Genomic DNA, 22,734 nt, shown 5'->3' on the forward strand with positions numbered 1-22,734 from the left:
ACTGGAGAAGGAAATGGCAACCCACTCCAGTATTCTTGCCAAGAAAACCCCATGGAACCTATCACAAGGCTAAAAGAGATGATGCCGGAAGATGAGCCGCTCAGGTCGGAAGGTGTACAATATACTACTGGGGAAGAGCAGAGGGAATTTCCAAGTAGCGCCAGAAAGAGTGAAGCGGCTGGGCCAAAGCCGAAAGGACACTCAGCTGTGGATGTGTCTGGTGGTGAAAAGAAAGTCCGATGCTGTAAAGAACAATATTGTTTAGGAACCTGGAATGTAAGATCAATGAATCAAGGTAAGCTGGAGGTGGTCAAACATGAGATGGCAAGATTGAACATCGACATCTTGGGAATCAGCGAACTAAAATGGACAGGCATGGGCGAATTTAATTCAGGTGACCATTATATCTACTACTGTGGGCAAGGATCCCTTAGAAGAAATGGAGTAGCACTCATAGTCAACAAAAGGGTGGGAAAAGCAGTACTGGGGTACAATCTCAAAAACGATAGAATGATCTCAGTATGAATCCAAGGCAAACCATTCAACATCACAGTAATTCAAGTCTATGCCCCAACCACTGATGCCGAAGAAGCTGAGGTTGATCGGTTCTATGAAGACCTACAACACCTTCTAGAACTAACACCAAAAAAAGATGTCCTCTTCATCATAGGGGATTGGAATGCTAAAGTAGGAAGTCAAGAAATCACCGGGATAACAGGCAAGCATGGCCTTGGTGTACAAAATGAAGAAGGACAAAGGCTAATCGAGTTATGCCAAGAGAACACGCTGATCATGGCAAACACTCTTTTCCAACAGCACAAGAGGCGACTCTACACATGGACATCACCAGATGGTCAATATCGACATCAGATTGATTATGTACTTTGTAGCCAAAGATGGAGAAGCTCCATACAGTCAGTAAAAAGAAGACCTGGAGCTGACTGTGGCTCAGATCATAAGCTGCTTCTTGCAAAATTTCGGCTTAAATTGAAGAATGTAGGGAAAACCACTAAACCATTCAGGTATGACCTAACTCATATCCCTTATGAATATACAGTGGAGGTGACGAATAGATTTAAGGGATTAGACCTGATAGATAGAGTGCCTGAGCAACTATGGACGGAGGTCCGTCACATTGTTCAGGAGGCAGCAACGAAATCCATCCCAAAGAAAAAGAAATGCAAGAAAGTCAAGTGGCTGTCTGATGAGGCTTTACAAGTAGCTGAGGAAAGAAGGGAAGCAAAAAGCATGGGAGAAAGGGGAAGATATATCCAACTGAATGCAGAGTTCCAGAGAATAGCAAGGAGAGACCAGAAGGCCTTCTTAAATGAACAATGCAAAGAAATCGAGGAAAACAACAGAATGGGAAAGACTAGAGATCTTTTCAAGAAAATTGGAGATCTCAAGGGAACTTTTTGTGCAAAGACTGGCATGATAAAGGACAAAGAAGGCAGGGACCTAACAGAAGCAGATGAGATTAAGAAGAGGTGGAAAGAATACACAGAAGAACTATACAGGAAAGATCTGAATGTCCCTGATAGCCATGATAGTGCAGTCACTGAACTTGAGCCGGACATCCGTGAGAGTGAAGTCAAGTGGGCCTTAGGAAGCATTACTAACAACAAAGCTAGCGGAGATGACAGTATTCCAGCTGAGCTATTTAAAATCCTACAAGATGATGCTGTTAAAGTGCTGCACTCAATATGCCAACAAATTTGGAACACTCAACAGTGCCCACAAGACTGGAAAAGGTCAGTTTACATTCCAATTCCAAAGAAGGGCAATGCCAAAGAGTGCTCAAACTACCGTACAATTGCGCTCATTTCACATGCCAGCAAGGTTATGCTCAAAATCCTACAAGCTAGGCTTCAGCAGAATGTGAACCAAGAACTACTGGAAGTACAAGCTGGGTTTCGAAGAGGGAGAAGAACTAGAGATCAAATCGCCAACATTCGCTGGATCATGGAGAAAGCAAGAGAATTCCGGAAAAATGTCTATTTCTGTTTTATTGACTATGCTAAAGCCTTTGTTTGTGTGGATCACAACAAACTGTGGCAAATTCTTAAAGAGATGGGAGTACCAGACCACCTTACCTGTCTCCTGAGAAACCTGTACGAGGGCCAAGAAGCAACAGTAAGAACCAGACATGGAACAACCGATTGGTTCAAAACTGGGAAAGGAGTACGACAAGGCTGTATATTGTCGCCCTGCTTATTTAATTTATATGCAGAGTACATCATGAGAAACGCCAGGTTGGATGACTCACAGGTCAGAATTATGATTGCCAGGAGAATTATCAACAACCTCAGATACGCAGACGATACCACCCTAATGGCAGAAAGCGAAGAGGATCTAAAAAGCCTCTTGTTGAGGGTGAAAGTGGAGTAATGTCTGAAACTCAACATTAACAAAACTAAGATCGTGGCATCTGGCCCCATCACTTCCTGGTATATAGAAGGGGAAGAAATGGAAGCAGTGACAGATTTTATTTTCTTGGGCTCCAAGATCACCGCAGACGGTGACTGTAGCCATGAAATTAAAAGACGCTTGCTCCTTGGGAGGAAAGCTATGGCAAACCTAGACAGCATATTAAGTAGCAGAGACAGCACCTTGCCGACAAAGATTCGTATAATCAAAGCTATGGTTTTCCCAGTAGCAACGTATGGCTGTGAGAGCTGGACTATAAGGAAGGCTGAGCGCCGAAGAATTGATGCGTTCGAACTGTGGTGCTGGAGAAGACTCTTACGAGTCCCCTGGACTGCAAGGAGGTCAAATCAGACAATCCTAAAGGAAATCAACCCTGACTGCTCGTTGGAAGGACAGATACTGAAGCTGAAGCTCAAATATTTTGGCCACCTAATGCGAAGAAAAAACTCCCTGGAAAAGACCCTGATGCTGGGAAAGATTGAAGGCAAAAGGAGAAGGGGACGGCAGAGGATGAGATGGCTAGATAGCATCACCGATGCAATGAATATGAACTTGAGCACACTCCGGGAGAGAGCAGAGGACAGGAAGGCCTGGCGTGCTATGGTCCATGGGGTCACGAAGAGTCAGACACGACTTAATGACTGAACAACAACAACAATTTTGATGAACAAGCAGTTGGATGCTGTTTCCTATACAGGGACTTTCTCTTAAAAGATATGTTTAAGAAACTGCTCTTTAAAGATCCAGACGGTCTAAAGGGTTCTGCATAATTTGTTTCGTCACACAAGGCACAATTTAGTCAAATGTACACACTTGTAATTCCTATGTAAGTCACTGAGAGAAATTTAAATACGTATTTAACTTTTCTATTGACATCAATAGGATTTAACCTTGCTTAACATAATTTATGAACATACTAGAAAAGAAGGGCCTTGCCGGGGCATTGCTAGAGGGGATCCCAAGGGGCATGGGCCCCAATATTTTGATCAAAACCCCAGATCTGAGGGGCCAGATACTGCTTCATCCCCTGCCTCAGAGCCAGCCTTAGGGGTGGGTAAGCTGGACGGTTGCCCGGGGCACTGAGCTGAGGAGGGCGCCAAGCTGAACTCAGTGGCTGTGTTTTTTAAATGTACTGTCTGTAGTGAGCTAAGATGGCAAAAAGCAAATGTCTGTAACCCCTTTTCCAAGGTTCTACAAGTTGTTTGGGTAATAACTACAAAAATTAGCTTTAAAGCATGTTTCGTTTTCAGTTTCCACTTTTATGGCATTTGCACTAGGTAAAAATTAGTGGAACACAGCTTTACTTTGATGCAACATTGTCAAGCACTTCGCACTTTGAATACTGTAAGCACTATATATATAATACAATAATCCTGTAAACTTTAGGAGGTCATCTGGATACCTTTTTTATTTATATGTTTTATTTATTATTTTTAAAGATAAAAATAATGGATATTCTGTTATAATGCTGTGTTTTGCAATCCTGACAAGCCATACAACTTGGTAATTGCAAAGCTGTAAGGCTGCCCAGTGAGAGGGGTGGTAACAGGGGCAATTTGCCCCAGCCCCCCATAAAGCAAGGGGGGCCCTGCCTCAGGTTTTGTGTGCACCATTGGCCCCTGCAGAATTATAGGTATTTTGTTTTAAGTTTTCATATAAAGAGGAAAGGGTATATCTCTCCCCAGCCACGTTGAAGTAAATGTTTTACATAGTTGTGCATGAAACAGAATAGATGCTAATTTGAGGCTTAAGCTGGCTGTAAAATGTATCCTTAGGAGGCTGGAAGGGAGGGGCCTGCTTATTAGCTAGGCCTGCAGCCCAACTGAAAGGGAGCCTAAACCCCTCGTGGTAAGGTAAAATTGTGCTTTACATCTGGGCAGCAATGGAGGTAAGATTGATCAGGGAGGCCCAGTAGCCCCAGTTGAAGAGTTTCTTGTAAGGAGAGAAGGAACAGGGAAGGGTTTTGGGAGGGATTCTGTGACCAGAACAGGCAGCTTGTTCTGGTCACAGAAGAACTCCAGGCCCACCAGGAAAAGAGTTCAAGGAGGGAGGGAGGGAGGAGGGAGTGAATGCCACCTAATATTTCCAGGCAAGGTGCCATTGGAGAGTACTTTTCTGTGGCTGCTACCACAGGGAAAGGCCTAGGAGTGCTGTGAGGCCAGGCTGTAAGGGAGGAATCCTTCCTGAGTAGCGAAGGCCAGCAGCAGGCCACAACCAGAAGACCAGTGAGACCGAGCCCCAGGAAGCAGGAAGAAGCCCTGCCAGAATTTGGAGGAGGTACTCAGGAGAAGCACAACCCAATCCCTATTCCATTATCCCCATTTAAGAAAAAATAAAGCACATCTGTCATTCTGCATGATCCCAGGGCAAGGAGCTGAAGGCGAGAATGCTCAGATGCAGTCCATGCATGCAATAATGCCTGCATGTGCCCCCCCCCCAGCTTTGTACACATATGCAGGGGCCCTTGCAGGGGGTGGCAGCAGGGCCCCCGACACCACACCTGCCCCAGGGCCCATAAACCCTCTGGGTGGCCCTGCAAAACTGACCACGGGGGTAGGGGCACCATAGCACTCCTTGAGCAGGGTGCTGTTTATCCTAGGGATGGCCATACCCTTCGCCCTCCCTTCCGAATTGCCCCTAGTGTTCCTGCCCTTCTTATCCTCTGCTTCCAATCGGCCTTGAAGGGGAGAAGAGGTGGAGCGCTGCTTTGGCATGAAGATTTGCATAGGGTGCTGTTTTCAGCAGGGCCTCTCGCAAAACTGGTGAGTGTGAGTGCTCTTGCTGAACGAAGTGGGTGACTATTAGGGAGAAGGCCTTTTCAGTAATCGTACCTGTTATGGAATAGCCTTCCCAGGGAGGTTTGCCTGGGGCCATCCCTGTGGTCTTATCTTATCAGTGCCAGGTGAAGACCTTTCTCTTCACTCTGGCCTTTTAAACAATTCTTATAGCCTGGGCCTCTAAAGTTTTAAAACTGTGTGTTTAATTTTGTGGTGCTATTGGTTTTGTTTTGTTGTCATATTGCTTTTGATTTAATGGTTTCATGTTCTATTTTGTATTTAAATTATGTTTATGTGTGTTTCTTGTAAGCCACCCAGATAACTTTATGGGAGTAGGGACTGCAGGGGATCATTACCCAAAAGAAGTACAAACTAATAGTTAATCATTCTCAGAGATTTTAAAGTAGTTAGTAGGTGCAACAGAAAGTGTCATTGAGAGAGCCTTGGGTGCAAACCGGGTTCACAAGGTGGGCATTGTTGCCTAGCAGCCTGGTGGATCTAAATAAATTTCCTTTTGAGCCAGGGTTTCTTGTATACAAAAACACTAGTATGTTTACTATGTTTTGTGGTAGTAGTGGTTTCATTCTGTTAGAAACCTGGCCTGATTTGCTCTGCTGATTTATACTTCTCGCTGCTTAGGCAGGGGACTTTGCCTGTATACTATTATTTACAGTGGTCTTATTGTTACAATTTTGCTTTACTCAGTAAAGATTGCTAAGCCCTTCACTTTCTGTATTCAGTCTACTTAATTCAGATACTTCTGGTAACAATGGGCTAGCCTACAAATGTTTTAAATAAATATTTGCCTCAAGTTCCCATCAAACTCAGTTCATCTGATCTTTCAGATTTCTGCAAAAGATTCTGAAGAGTAAGGGTTACCTGTCCAGCCTGCAGAAGCTCCCTCTCTAGGACTTTCCCCAAGCCTCTCACCCTGGAAGTTAGCTGGTGGAGGAATCCCAGCTGTTATCTTTAATCAGTGATTGGCGATAACAGCAGAGATTCCCCTGCATATCGCTATCCCTCCCAACTGGGATGGGGAGCAGTGTGCTAGGGTGTGTGTGTGTCCCCATTGTTATCAATGATCACTGATTGGAAATATTAGCATTGACTTGGTGCACCCTGCGCCCTCCCCAGTGAGGGAAGGAGTGGGGCAGGCAAAGCTGCCCCAACCAAGGTGCCAGCTGGAGGCACCGATCTTGCCCCCTGACTTTATCCAGTCCCCAGCTGAAGCACCAGCTGGAAATTCTCCAGCTAGAAGTTTGGCCAGGGATCTGTCTTCACTGTATGTGCCACCTTGACTGAGGCCCCCCTGGAGGAAAGCTCCTTTATCCAGCACCTCAGTCAGGGACCTGGCTTCGCTGTGTGTGCATCCTTTCCAGGCTGGAGGGGTCAGTGCTGGGTCATCTGGTCTTCCACCCAAATAAGGTTCCCCGTTCTTGCTCTATGTCAAAGATTCCTAGGATGCAACCCTACAACTAATAAGCTACTCTGGGAACATGTCCAGTGATAAGAGTGCTTATGGAAGGCTACTTCCCTCAACACAATGATAGTAAACCGAAAGAGAGACAGAGAGATCTCCGTTTCTGTTTATGTACTGCCTAGAGATACTTTTTTAAAATATGGAAAGAGGTATATCAAACTATAAATAAATAGATAGAGAGAGGGGGGGGGAGAGAGGGAGGGGGGAGAGAGGGAGGGTAGGTGTACGTCATAGAAGCACAGGAGTCGGGTGTTAGTGCCATTGGTTTTGTGCTGCAGTTGTTATGCCGCCCTTACTGATCCTGTCTGTTTGGAGTAATAGCATTCAGTGTAGAGATCTACACAACTGCCATGTAGATCACTGGAACTAGGCATTGAGTAGTATCCAGTGGCGACGGCTCACAAGCGGCCAGCCCTACTGATGCTGTTGTGCAAATGGTGCCCACTGCTTGCGCAATGGAAATTTAGTGCGTCGGGGGCAACCTGGAACGAGCAGGAATGCACGTTTCTGGAATGGGGCAGGCCAGCAGAGCTGCACTTTGTCAATCTGCCCCATTCCAGACACAAGAACTTCTACTTGTTTGGGGGCTTGCTCCCATAAGCACTAGAACTCCATTGTGCAAGCAGCGGGTGTCGCTTGTGCAGTGGAATCGGCAGGCTGGCCACTGAAAGAACGGAATAAGTGGTGGGCCCCACTCGTAGACATCAGTGTTGGATACTGCCCATGGTGATGTGTACCTGTTACTCCCAAAATTTTGATCTCCTAGTGTCCTACAGAAAGTGACTTTGGACTTGTCGACTGCTGTTGAATAAGCAAAATCAGTGTCCATATCTGGTAAGTTAATTGCTGCAGAGACAAATCAAGTATATGAAGGTACATTCATTGTAAATGGGCATGCTATGATACTGAACGGATCCACCTCCCATCCATAATTTCCCTCTAAATTTCTCATATTTATTCAGGCAAATAGTCCACCTAGATCAGCACTGTCAGCATTGGCTGGAAGCCGCACTCTCCCTTTCAGCAACCTCATCATGCAAACCACATGCTCTGCCCCTGCGCTACGGATACACTTCAGAAAAGGAAACATCATGCCTGTTTTGTCTTTAAAGAAACACTATCGTGTCTTTAAAGAAATGCTGAGTGTAACAGATTTTCAGGGTCAAGTGCAAAGCCAGGTTTCCGGGATTCTGTTCTGACTAGCCATTCCTCTTCCTCCTTAACCAAGCTCTAAACTCGGTTTCTAAATAAAGCGGTTATTTACAACTTTGAAATGTTATCGGATTGCTATGGCAACTGAAATGAAAACGCAGCTTCCTTTACCTTTCATTCCTGTACAACCAAAAAATAGTGGCCATTACTGGGGAAACTAGTGGTGTCCTGAAGCTCACAGATTCCTGGCTTGAAATATGAATTTACCTCGCTTGTAATCCTCAAACGTACTACGGATCAAACATCGTACCCTTTTATAGCTTGATACATAAAATGGGATGCTGCAGACCTGAAGACTGTGCCTTTACTTTATATCTAATTTTTTGAACAAGTCCTGTATACTAATCACACCTCAGACAGAGAAGCTCCCCCCACCCCCAAGCATTCTCCAATAATGCTTGCCATTATTGACTGATTTTCAAATCTAGGCGAGGGGAGTTTGTCAGTCTTTATAAGGCAACACAAAAGCCCCGTGCAGTGGTTTATATTGTGAACATTTACATTCTGTACTCAAGAACCAATCCCTTTAAAGTATTACACTACTACTATCACACTGATATGTTGTTTTGTTTTGTTTTGAAGATAACCACGGCTATTTATAAACTACACGGTCCACTGGAGTATCTTTTGAATAATTTTAAACGGACAATCTGCATTTGCAGAAGAAAATCCTGTTTACTAGTTGGCATGCTTTGCCAGGAAATCCCATTGTTGCTGTTAGTGGTGAGTAAAAGTTCTGCATGCTGATTTATGTCTTACTCACCCTAAATCATGTATGAGCCATACAGACCTTTCCTGCTGGATGAAAGCATTCAACAACCCTTGCTAGGAAGTTGGCTTTCTATGCATGACCATCCTGATTACTAAGATGTGGTGGTTTTACAGATGTCCTATAAATCAAACCCTGATGCACAACAGGAAGCAGAGGCTGCCAAGTCTTTGGGAGTCCAGCACAGCATCATCAAGATGCTGGGCCAGGTGCTAGAAATGTGGAATGCAGCTTTGCTTCACAACATTTGGTGGGGGGAAAGGAAATGCTCGGGAGACCCCATTGCCTCCTCTTGAACTCGTTTTCCAGATTAACTGCAGCTGCGTTAATTGGATATTTTCAGCTGAGTAATGGTTTTGAGAAGTGTTGAAAAGTGGAATTTCCTAATGAGAAAACAAGTCATGCAGTCTGAAAAATCATAGGAGATCAGGGTGGAAAGGTGGCCAGGGAGGTTCAGGACTCCATGAAAATTGGCCACAAATTTCAGGGGGAACAATCAGGAACTCTCTGTTGAATCCCTGACCCAGTCTTCCCCAACCTGGTGCCCTCCAGATGTGTTGGACTACATCTCCCATTATTCCCAGCCAGCAAGGCTGCTCTGACCTGTGTTGCTGATTACCCATAAAAAACCCCACCAGCCCAAGTGTGCGTACGTGTGTGTGTGTTTCTGTCTGGGCTGGTGCCCACAATTTGTGTAAAAGCCAGAATTTGGGGTTGGTTGTTACAACTTTCTGATAAAAGTTCACTTTTTTTTGGTGCGCAAAGTATACCAATAATTTCCACTTGGACATACTAAAGCTGCTGTAAATCATACACGTGTATGAAGAGGGCTAGGCTATGGAGTTGAGCCCCAGCTCACAATTTCACAAGCTGCTGCAAGGCACAGGTGTGTGCATTCCCTATCGCTGCTCCACACAGACTCTGCTGAGAAGTGGCTAACAAGATGGATCATGGAAGACAAAGCAGTTCCTTAACACAGACAGCTATAGGGATTTCACACACCCACTTTTCCGTGCAGCAAATTCACTCTGCTTTGGAATACCAGCACAGGCTCAGGCCACTATTCCTTTTAGCATCAACCACAGAAAGCTTTGGTTATCATCTCTATTCCGAAAGAAGTATCAGTCTCCACCCCTATGTTTTCTCTGGCTCTACCCAAGTACTAGAAACGCTGAACTCAATCATACCCCAAAATGAGGCTATAATAGGGGTGGGCAACAGATGTTATGTTGGGTAGGGCTAATGGGAGTTGTAGGGCAAAACATCTGGAGGGCCATAAGATGCCCACAAAACAGCATTGTGCACCTCCTAGACAGATACACAGGGTTATTGCCATTAATATTGCACCTTGTTAACTTTTCTCATGTTTTAGACATGCAGACTCACAGACATGGTCATTAGCTGGCAGATCTTTGGACTTTATACCCACAAACTGTATGATCCTTCCTTAACCACTTCATGATTAGGTTCCCTTTGATTTGACTTGCTTATTTTCCAAGCCCTCAAAACTTGATTTATACAGTGCTTGCGTAAGAGCCACTAGAAAACTGTACACTTCACACAAGGGAATTATCTGCTTGCACTTACCAGACAAAACATTGTGAATCTTTGACTGAGAATTTCAATATGTTACACAATCTTTCAGTGAATTTCCTCATTCCAATACAAACATAAAAGAGAGGCTAATGACTTAAGAAACCATCACAGCAACTTAAAATTCATTGAAAATATCCAACTGTTAGGAGCACTGGCGGCAGCTGCTCCTACAGCAAAAGGGGATTGAGTAAGGCCATATTGGACTGTGCCCAAATGACAAATTGAAGCTGTAGCAGCCAACAAGGACTGGCCACTGCATGGCAACTTAGGGCTGAACAAGAGGAAAGCAGATTCATTTTTGTCTGGCGACTGTTACAGAGGAGCTTCAGATGTGCTGGCTTTCTGGACACATGCACTGTGCACTACAGATTTAATTGGCATTACCCTGACACCTTGGCTCAACAGAATCCATTTTTTCCCAGAAGCAACAGCAGGGAAATGCCAGGAACATTGTTAATAAAGCTCTGGATGGCTGCAGAGGCTCAGGAGCCATACTGTGAACGTCCTTCCTCCGCTAATTAAATTAAACGGCAGATTAACTGCAGAAATATGCAAATGCCTGTCAGATTGTCATGCCTGTCAGATTGTCATTATCCCAGTCGACTAACCAACGAGGGTACCTTTCAATTTGCCAGTCCAAATCTTTGGTGGGGAAAATGGCCTTAAGCCTTGTGCAGGGTTCAGCTTCAGCCCTAGTCACTTTAGAGGGAAACCCGCTTCACCTTGGGAAGCACCAGAAATGGTCCAGAGGGGCCCAATTCGGCTCTGGCCAACTCCAGTGCAAAATTCCTATAATTGCCCTCCATATAAGATTATGTAAAAGTGTCCTCAACAGACAATGAAATCATAAATATTTATGGCACCATTTATAGAATTCTAAGCAAGTTGTTTAAAAAGTACATACCTGCCGTATCATCTACCCATGTGTACATCATATACAATGTACATACATTGTAGGAAAGGTTCCTCCTGTGAAAGCACTGGGTCATTGCTGACCCCTAGAGGGATGCCGCTGGCACTGGTGCTTTCATGGCAGACTGTAGCAGGGTGTTTGCCATTGCCTTCCCCAACATACATTGTACATTTATATAAACCCAGGCAACCTTTAAGATCGTCAGAGGAGGCCTTGCTGGTCATTCCAAAATAATACCTCAACGGTGGGCCTTCTCAGTAGGGGTGCCCACCCTTGGAAAACCCTCCCCCATGCAGTTGAGGACACGCACTTGTTCACCCAGGCTTTCCCTGGCTTGTAGTTAAACTAAATTATTTATTTAGGGTGCAAGCCTATGGGTGTTTAGACAGAAAAAAAATGAACTATTTTCTGTCTAAACATGCATAAGAGCATGCCCTTATTTAACTTATATCCCTTCTTTCCTCTGTTATGGAACTCAAGGTAGCTTATGTGGGATTCCCAGGTGGTCACCCATCCAGGCACTGACCAGACATATACCTGCCTAGCTTCAGCAAAGTGGCTGTAACAGACCATCCTACATAAGAACAAAAGAAGAGCCATGCTGGATCAGACCAAGGGTCCATCTAGTCCAGCATTCTGTTCACACAGTGGCCAACCAGCTGTTGACCAGGAACCCACTTGCAGGGCATGAGCGTAACAGCACCCTCCCACCCATGTTCCTCAGCAACTGGTGTACATAGACTCACTGCCTCGGGTACTGGAGGTAGCACATAGCCATCAAGACTTGTAGCCACTGATAGTCTTTTCCTTCAGGAATTTGTCTAACCCCACTTTAAAGTCATCCTAATTGGTGGCCATCACCACATCCTGTGGTAGCCAATTCCATAGTTTAACTATGTGCTGTGTGAAGAAGTCCTTCCTTTTATCTGTCCTGAATCTCCCACCAATCAGCTTCATAGGATGACCCCAGGTTCCAGTATTTTGAGAGAGGGAGAAAAATGTCTCCCTATCCACATTCTCCACACCATGCATACTTTTGTAGACCTTTATCATGTCTCCTCTCATGTCTCTCCTCCTAGAGAAGAGAGGCAGCCACACTAAAGCTAATAAGAGGCAGCACTCAATGGTCACCTAGTACAGTCAGGTAAATATACCCACTGTGTCCATGAGCCTTGTGGACTTATACATCATAGTGAAGCCATCACACATGCTGTTAAGGCTGTAGCTCTTTCTGCTGGTTTCCATGTACACACACACACACACACACAGAGAGAGAGAGAGAGACTAGATTTCTTTTCCCATAAGAGCAATCTGATATTTGTAAAATTTATTCCAGGGCATGTGAGAGGACAGGGTTCACTCTTGATCCATAGTTGGTAATCCAAAAAAAGATTATATTTCCCTTATAAGTTTGCTCATCTTTCAAAACTATGTGCAGAAATAGTACAAATTACTTGCATGTTGTTGTTCAGTCGTTAAGTCCCATGGACCCATGGACCACAGCATGCCAGGCCTTCCTGTCCTCTGCTCTCTCCTGGAGTATGCTCAAGTTCGTAATTATTTGCATACAGATAGATAAATAGATAACCAGTCCCAGGTTTTGGAGGACCCTTGGGCAAAGCCCTTCAATGGGCTCCTCTCCCCCACCTGGTTCGCATGACATGACAGCCCACTGTGGTTTCATTTACACACAGGGTATACTGCATTGTGCCAGGCTTGTCATGTCATGCGAACCCATGTGGCAGGGATCGTTTTAGGGTAGACAACCCTCAAATAACCCTAAAACAAACCATGGCTTATTTGAGGGTTGTCTAATCCACAAACAACCTCTGCTGCCTGAGTTCACCTGTCACAACAAGTCACAGGAAGCAGGGGGCCCATGGGCACCACTCAAAAATTGAACCCGCAGGCACCCGGCATGATGCAACAACCCCCTGCAGGTAAATTAAGCCACAGTAGGCTGTCATGTTGTGCGAACCAGGTCACAAGAGTGTTCTCACCAGCATTGCTTCTCACCACCACTGGTGACTGCTCCTCCTCCCCTTCCTCATCATTACCACCTCCTTGCTTGCCAGGGAGAGAGCCAATAAGTATGTCAGCAGAAGTATCTACTGTTCTCCTTCACACCACTACTGTCCTCTGGGTCAAAGAGTGAAGTGATTGAACAAGCAGTGGTGAAGAAGACGATCAGGTCCAGGGACTCGGGACAGTGGGCCCTCTGCTGGGGTGTGGGCCCTTGGCAGGTGCCCATCAACGCCAACCTTTGATGCTGGCCCTGGATGGATAGAGAGAGATCCTATTCTGCATATGAGTTGGGAATGTAAATGTATGGCAAGCACAGCAGATCCGAGCTAGAAAGGAGGAGCATCTAAGAAGCCATGAACTGATTTTTGCAGCTGTACTCTAAGTTAGACTTGGCAATACAATGAAGTCTGGAAGCCAACTGGGGTGTCAAAAGTCTCCAACAATCAGGAGGATGGCACACAAAGGCCGCAGAAGAAGCAGCTGGGTGGCAAACTACTATACTGACATGGAATATGGAATTCAGAGCACTTCAAGCTATAGATGGAATGCACTGTGGATTTCCAACATGTCAATCATAACACCTTTCTGATAGGACAGGAGAGGTTAACAACTGTAGCAATTGCTACAGTTGCATTTCCAATTCACTCGAAAAGCTAAACTAGAACCTGAAAGCAGAAGCCAAGCATAAATGTAAACCAGATGATTAATTCACATTTTCCATTATCTTTAACAGATAGAGTCATCATTTTCCCTCAAAAATGAGAGTTCCCACATATCCAATTATATTCCATAATTGCCCAAACACAAGCAGATTTTCCTTGCATTTGGAAATTCTGACATGGTATTCATTACATTTTGAGTGAAAGGCCTTTTATCTGATCTGTGTCTATGGAAACATTCCTAAAGGTATAGCACTATACACTGGGAAGGTCATGTGTTGAATGCATTTGCTAATCCCCAAGAAATTCACCTAGGAAGCTAACTGAAGCTTTGGGGAACAATCGTGCAGGATCCACATCTGTTTAGGATAACCTGGAGGAGCATTAACCCCAGTGACAAGGCTGCATTCACACTGGATGTTTATAACTGGTTTGCTGCTGGAGCAACATCAGTATGTGCCCTTCTCACTATTGGGGTGCTCTTGATCGTCAGCAGATTGATATTAAATGACTATCGGATAGTTTCAAGTATCCACAGTAAAGAGGAAGTACATCAGAGTCAGGAATTCAGAGTAAATAGTTTGGGCCCCCTAAACTGGGAGGGGGGCAATACACAGGCCGTGGGCTGCATGTGGTGCCCGCTGGAGTAGTCTCCACAGGACCTGCCACTGGACCACTGAAATTTGCTATGGAGTGCTGCGACTGCCAAATTCACCTTGTTTTCAAGCTAAATTTGGCCACTGTAGCATTCTGCAGCAATTTGCCAATTCCACAGGGCTGGGGGGAGAAAGGCAAAAATTACCCCCGGACCTCCCAAAGTTGCCCGCCCTTGCCCTAAGCAAGGCATTCATGGGTAGAATGTCAAAGACAGTATCTCCCCGTCCTCCCGTACTCTCTGCCAGGGGTGGGGAACCTGTAGCCCTCCCGATGTTGCTGGACTACAACTCCCATTATCCCCCATGCTGGCTGGGAGTGATGGGGTTTGGAGTTCAACAACATCTGGAGGGTCACAGGTTTCCCACCCCTGCTCTGTGGCAAGTAATTTAGGGTGCAATCCTATGCATGTTTCGACAGAAAAGAAATGCCCTACAATTCCCAGCATGCTGACTGTAGCATGCTGGGAATTGTAGGACTTTTTTCTGGCTAAACATTCATAGGATTGTGCCCTTAGTTGGCCATACTTTCTTTTTACTAGCAAGAACAAAGCAAAAGCAAAAAAGCAACAGTAATTTATTATTAATAATCACATTTCTATATTGCCCAATACCACATACAGAAATTTAAAATCATTCACATAAAAACACATGAACAATCTCAAAAGCAAACAACCATAACCATAAGACATTCCTGGATTGATCAAAACGTATCATATTAAAAATTATTAAAATTTACTCTTTGGGCATCTCAACAATTCACACTTCAAACAGGTTTACCAGTCCTTTTCCCCAGGGAATTATGGGAATTCTTGTTCTGGGAAAGGGAGAGTGAGGACTCTCTAAAAGAGAATTCTCAGCACCTCACATAACTAGTTCCCATGGGATAAAATCAATATAGGTTTGTATTATAGGTATATACGTACGTAGAAGTAAAGTTGTTGTGGGAGTCAAGTATTATTGTTATTTATTTAATTATTACATTTTTGTACTGCCCAATAGCTGATGCTCTCTGGGCATTTCACAAAACAATTTTTAAAACTGAAGGAATAAAAAGACTGGGAAATTTTTTTAAAAAGCCTCTACCTGGCACCAAAAAGACCGTAACAAAGGCATGAGGCATCCCTCTGTGGACAAGGCATCCCACAACTGGGTTGTGATCACTGAAAAGGCCCACTCCTGAGTAGCCAGCCACCCACCTCGCCTCATTTGGTGGCGACACCCAGAGGAGGGCCTCCAAGAATGATCTTAGGGTCCGGGCAGGTGTATATGGAAGGAAACGATCCTTCGGGTAACCTGACCCTAAGCCATTTAGGGCTTTGCAGGTTGATATCAGCAGTTTGAACTGGGCCCAGAAATGGACTGGCAGCCAGTTCATAATCATAAAGCACTAGCGTAATATGATCAAATTGGCCAATGCCTGTTAACTATCTTACTGCCTTATTTTGGACCAGCTGAAGTTTCTGGATTGTTTTCAAAGGCAGCCCCATGTAGAAGGCATTGCGGTAATCCACACGTGAGGTTACCAGAGCATGGATAACAGCAGCTAGACTACTATTGTTTGAGAATCAGGCACAAGCACTGCATTGCATCCATAGCGAGGCATGCTACCAAGGGCAACGAGAGCCATCAATTCCCCTTTGCGATGGCACACAAAGACTATTCAATCAGAGCAAAGGCTGATATTCTATCCACATTGCTACTCAATGGCACAAGCTACAATACAGATCAGTCAAAGCACTTAAATTTGGGCTCATTTAGAGCAATTGCTTCAACTGACTATGGTTTCATTAAAGTCCAGGGGATGACACTTCAGTCTTTAACCTTTTTTATGCAGACGACCCATGGATTTTAGCAGGCATTACATCAAATCAATGTGCTTAGGATCAGAAATTATTGATCTGTGACCCAAGATTTCCTCACCTCAAAAATACGTACAGGCTGGACTCATTTGGCGATGTTAGTTGCTGCACAGTTCACCTTAATTTGCAAATAGGAAAGATGTCTGAGGAGAAATCGTTGATCAGTGATACATTGATCAGTATGCTTAGCCACCACTGATATTCACTGGCACTTGACTATGTGCTGGGCTGCACCTAATGGCAGCAACGTACCTTGTACATGTATGGAGTTCTCATTCCTGGTTACAACAGCTGGATCCCTTGAAATGTGGATACTTTCTCCAACTATAGCATACAGAGGAAGACACTGGATTGGATCCAGAGTTCCATAAGCAAAGTTCTTCTCACAGAATAGGGCACTCTTGCATCTCAACTGCAACCTACTGCATCCCTCAAGGTCTGCTTCAGAGGGGTGAGAGCTCCTCCCCCCACTTACATTCACAGAAACTCCACTGGATCCCACTCTGTTCCACTAGTGGAATTGAAAGGCACATTTGGATTGAATCCATTGCTTGCTTGTTTAGGGCAACATCACTGAGTCATGACATTGGTCTACAAAGCTGCTTGTCAAAGGGACCATTGATTTATGTCAGGTGTGGGCAACTTCCAGGGGTCAGGGGAGTGCATTGCTGTCAAGGGCTCCTTGGAGGCCTCTCTCAGTCTAATCCAGTAGCCAAGTCCAGACACAGACAAAGGGATTCTTTTCAAAGCTTTATTCCTCTTTTACAACTTAACTCTACTGTTAGCAACTAGATATGAGCAGGCTGCACTCTCTCACTCCCAGGACTGCTATCTATGCCAGGAATGCCGGTGGGAGGAATCTCTGCCAGCTGTTGGCCCTGGGAAAGATGAGCGCGCTCCTCTCCCAGGAGCGGCTGCTCCACCTCAGAATCAGAACTACTCTGGGATTCTATGGGCTCAGTGTCCACCCTGACAATTGCCCCCTGCCCCGGGACCCACCAGAGGTGCACCCCATCCCCGCCACCAAATTTGCTGTGGCAGCGGCCAAAATTGTAGCAATTTTGCAGGGAAAATGAGGCATATGGGGAACATGCACCTTGTTTCCAAGTGGAATTGCACTTCTGGGAGGCTTCCAGGAGCACGATTGTGCTTGGCAATCAAGGCACACGCTCCCTACACATCTTATTCCCCTGCATAATTGCCACAACTTTGGCCAACAGCACAGTTTTAGCTTTGACAGCAAGGGAAAACAGCAGCATCCAGAAAACCGGCTGGGAGGGGGCACATGCAACCTGTGGGCCACATGTTGCCTACCTGTGATTGACGCAAAATGCCACAATCAACCAAGCACAGAAGCATAGTCATTTCAGTGGTTCATGACAACCCTCACTGAAATAAATGTATGATGCAGAACAGCAGCACCTTGTGGATTGCATCCCTTAGCTCTGTAAAGCACCGTATACATCAATGCCCTCCCTCCACTTAAGGAGTTTTGTAGGCTAAGGCTGTGAAATCCATCAAGCTAACCCTGTGTATATGGACTTGAGCACGCTCCGGGAGAGAGCGCAGGACAGGAAGGCCTGGCGTGCTATGGTCCATGGGGTCACGAAGAGTCGGACATGACTGAATGACTGAACAACAACAACAAACCCTTTGTATACAAACAGACCCTCCCAAGGTCTCCAGCATTACAGTAAGGTATACCTTCCCCCATCTGGAGCTCTCTCCATGTGTTGAACTACAAATCCCATCAGCCCCAGCCAGCATGGCCAGTGGTCAGGTATTATGGGAGCTGTAGTCAAAACATCTGGAGGTCACCAGGTTGGGGAAGGCTGGTATAGACTGGAGGCACAATCCAGAAAAATAAAGCGCACGTCCCATTAAAGTTAAGCATGCTTAATTGCGGGGGGTGTGTGTGTCCTTTTCAGCGATTTTATCAGCAGCTTTACTAATGTGCACCTGAAATATTTAATGTGCTAGCAATAAGGTAAAAACAATCAAACAACTTTTAGTCAGTCATCAGGAGCTTGGAAGTACCCCTTTCAATTCAGTGCTCTCTCCAGTTTGGCAAATAATACTGTCAGAACAAAAACAATTTCCCTTTGGTAACCTGGGAAGGTAATCTATCAAGAGCAAAGAAATATGCAGGACTCCATTGTAACTAAAATACAGCACATGCACTCTGCTAAATGTACACAAAGGTTTTGATGACAGTGGATTTCAGCTGAAACATTTGTTGGTAACGAAAACCTGCAGTTGTTTCTATCCAGTAAAAAAAGCTGAAATCAATGCAGGGCATTGGAGAGCTTTAAAAGAGCATTCTTTGAGCCTTTCTGCACATTTGCAAATGTGGCAAAACCTGGTATACAAAACTTTTAGCTTGGGCAAGTGACACACCACAAGTTCCACAGAGAGTCTGTGGCAGAACTGCTACATCATTCACAAGTCATCCGTTCATTTCTAAGTTGAATGAATGACAGCCCTATGCTCACAGGTAGTTGGACTTCAATGAAATGTGTCAGATTTTATATCCCAAGCTCAATTTTAAAACATGGGAGTGTCACAGAATGATGTGTCATTTGTATGGGCACAGTTTACCAGGATATTTTCTGGCACATGCATCTCAGAAACAAATGGGGATTGAACTAGGTTCCCTTTCCCAGTCCCCGTTTTGTTTCACTGGGTGTGTTTTTTTACGCAAGAATGTCTTCTTAGCACATGCCTTATTACCAAAGAACTCTAAGGAATATAAGCCTGTGCTATATACCATTGTTTTTCTTTATTAATTTAATACATTGTTTTCTTTATTAAATTAACAATGTGCGTCAGGACACGGGAGGGAAAGCAGGCGGAATTATGTTGGTACTACTATTCTAAGATCACAAGACTAAAAAAAAACATAGCTAAGATTCTTTCTGAACATCTGAAAGTGCTTCGGTTATCAAAACTACATGATACTGGAAAGACAATCACAGTAAATCAGAGTATCCTGGAGATATCAGAAACAGAGGCAGCAAAAGCTCATGCGGTCTCACACTGGTAAATGCTTGATAGAATGTATCTATTTTCCCCATGTTTGCAGTTCAGCAAAACATCTAGCTATATGGATTGGAAAACATACTCCCCCCCCCCCAAAAAAAAATCAAGAGTGTTTGTTGTTATTCAGTCTGGAAGCTCTTCCCCTTTGGGAATCAGGGTGAGCGTGGGAACAGTGTTTCTTAAAATACAGTACACAGACACCAGCCAAACATCAATATTTCCTTAACCGCTGTCAATTGACAGCTCTGCTTCTCCAAGTCTCTGCATGGGATGCAAAACAACACACTGAATAAAATAAGATCATTTACCCAGCTAGTTCACTGTATTATACATACAATTCTCCTACCCGCCAGAGTATTAGACAGACACTGCGCATAAGTGGGTCACTCTCTCCAAAGTTCAGATCTGCAGGTAAAGTTCAGAACTAACCTTGCTATCCTCTGTCTCCTTGGTTTTTCCTTGGAGTGCTTTTACTTCTCCAAAATCACAGGCTGACTTTAATGTAAACTGACAAGAAAGCATTGAGTTCTCTGTCCTAGGAAGCTCCAGAGTTTTGGATGAATACTGCTGTGACCCGCTTGTGCCAAGATTTGGTATCGGATGGGCAGTATGAACAGGCTTTGACCCTATAGGTGGCTGCCGCAGCTTTGAGGCAACCCCAAGCACAGGCATGGCTTTTATAAATGTCTCCGCTCTCTGCCAAAAAAGAAAATTGCTTCTGACCTCAGCTGGGTAGACTGTAGCTTCAGTGAGTTCCAGAACAAACGCTTTAAACAAAAGTTGCAGTCATCTTTTGAAAGTTTTAAAAACAATATAACGTTTTTTTCACGAAGAAGCAGATCTTTTCGTTCATCTCTGTGCTTGCTGTCCTGCACAAACAGTATTGAGTGAGTCTGTGGCTGTGTGAGACTAAACGCTCCTGTGGGGCGTGAACTTTCCTTGAAGGTAACTGCCACAAAGCTGCCTGTCTGGGATTAAAGAGCTCATAAATTTGCTGTTTCGTCTCCTTACACCATTACATTGCTGTGCATTAGCTGAAAGAGACAGACAGAGACCAGAAGAAGAAACATCCTTCTATTCCAACGGAGTCTACAACACTGGAAACAAAGACCTCTTCCTGATTACATAAATAGCCAACCCACATCTTTTAAAAAATCATTTTGGAGGAGGGGAAAAAACCTGAATCCGGGTGGTGGCCAAAGCAAACAGCTGTTAGAAGTGTTTTAGCCGGAAACAATCGTAGCAATGAAGCTGTTTGTCCCATGCCCAGCTATTTTTCACTAATGACAGCCATAAGTTAGAATACTTCATTCCTTGTTCCTCCTGTGAAATCAGATTAAATTCACACAGGCTAGCAATAAATGCTGAATCTCAGTACTGATAGTATCTTCTGTCTCTCTTTGATACCCATCCAAATACAAAGGTTAAAAGGGAGCAAGATGTATATGTATCATTGCTTAGATTTTGCCCTGGCTACCATGATCATATTCATTATGGAACTGGTACCTAGTGAAAAGAGTGGGCAATTTATTTGTCTAAGGGGTCTAAAACTTTACTTTGCTGACCTTTATTCAAAAGATACTAAGGTGCGGATGAATGTTTTTATTAAACAGAATGAGGAACACTACGACTGTGATCCTCAACTTACTTATTTTGGACATGGCTGGAGAAATCCCCCTGACTCAAGTCAAGATTCCCCCTAGAGTAACCAGCTTGAATGGTATGCATATTTTCTTTTTGGAATAAAAAACTAGATTTTCTGCTCACACAGACACCCATTATTATGCTGGCATGCAATAATTAGGATAACCAGTATGCCTCACTGGACAGAAGTTTGGGCTTGGAATCTGGCAAGTTCTTGGTTCAAGAACCATCTCTGCCATGAAGTATTGAGGCACTTTATCCATATCACCAGTTCTTGCTTTCAGTTCTCCATGGGAAAAGTATTTGCCTTCCATTCATGTTCTACAGCAACTGGTATACAGAAGCATACTGCCTTTGATACTAGAGGTAGCATACAGCCATCAGGACTAGTAGCTATTGGTAGCCTTATCCTCCATGAATTTGTCTAAATTGCTTTTAAAGCCACCCAAAATGGCAGCCATCACTACACCTTGCGGTAGCAAATTCCATAGTATAACTACGCATTGTGTGAAGAAGTACTTCCTTTATCTGTCCCAAATCGCTCAGTATTCAGCTTCATGGGATGATCTCGGGTTCTAGTATTACGAGAGAAGGAGAAAAATATCTTCCTATCCATTTTCTCCACACCATACATAATTTTTACACCTCTATCATGTCTTCCCTCACTCAACTTTTTTCTAAGTTAAACAGACCCACATGTTGTAACTTCTCCTCACAGAGGAGAATTCCAATTTAGTATGCCACGCCAAAACTATCCATGGATGTGGTTCAGCTGCTCTCCCCTCAGCTTCATAATGAAGCAAACAGCTGGGTTGGGTGTATGTGTGTGTTAATGTGTCTAGATTTTGCCTATGAGAAGGAACTTGTGGAAACTGTGTGAGAATTAATAGTTGCAAGATGGGAATGAAGAGCATGGTGGGCATGTGCAGGGCAGCTGGGTGGCCAGGATATGGGTGAATACAAGGCAGCTGGGATACATTAGTACAAGAAGATGGTCAAAAGGCAGGCAGTAGATGGGCATGCATAGTTTCAGTGGGGATTCATGGGGTTAGAGTGAACTATGTTCAGGACTGAGTGAAGCTATGGAATAGACAATGGTGAACCAGGGAATCTGGAAAGTCTATCCACACTTTAAGCATACTCTGTAGTTCACATTACATACATCAACAAACCCTTAACAGATTTTAACCAGCCTCCCTCCCCGCAAGCACACACACAAACAAGATTGTTAAAATACAGTAACAGGCTTCTTGTCACCTGGTCTTGCAGTGACCTGGTTCACACAATCATCACAGCCCACCATGGCTTATTAGCCATAGTGGGTAGTGGTGTCCATGGGCACCAATCCAAGCTGTGGCGGCTTCTCATTATGTGCAAACTCAGCAAGGGTGGGTTGTTGGGATGGTTGACAACACACCCAGAACTCATGGGCTGTTTTAGGGTTGCGGATGACTTCTCAACCACTCCAACAACCCACCTCTGGGGTTCCACATAACGAGAAGCTATGGTGCACCCCCGCTGCACCCTATTCAAAATGTCTGCCACCCACTGGGGAAGTTCACACACTGTGGCTTCTCATTACACGCAACCAGGCCAGTGTATGCTATGGGTGTATTTTCTCAATCCCGTCTTAATCAGTGTGGCTTGTTTCAGTTTAGATTAAAATAACCCTATCTAG

At 44.5% G+C, this 22,734-nt stretch overlaps 1 protein-coding gene across 2 annotated transcripts in view; it reads right to left on the reverse strand.

The window, feature by feature from the left end:
• Positions 1–20,511, reverse strand: part of NAV3 (neuron navigator 3) — a 351,861-nt gene extending 331,350 nt beyond the window's left edge. For both annotated transcript variants that reach the window (XM_084810412.1, XM_084810411.1), the window contains exon 1: positions 19,842–20,511. In XM_084810412.1, the coding sequence (XP_084666538.1) occupies positions 19,842–20,084 (243 nt within the window). In that variant the 5' untranslated portion in view covers positions 20,085–20,511. The remainder of the gene's footprint in view (positions 1–19,841) is intronic.
• Positions 20,512–22,734: the final 2,223 nt, after the last annotated feature.

This window comes from Heloderma suspectum, chromosome 7 (genome assembly GCF_057233095.1).
Source record: "Heloderma suspectum isolate Gila_16-S chromosome 7, 16-S_ref, whole genome shotgun sequence".
In the NCBI taxonomy this organism is placed as follows: Eukaryota; Metazoa; Chordata; class Lepidosauria; order Squamata; family Helodermatidae; genus Heloderma; species Heloderma suspectum.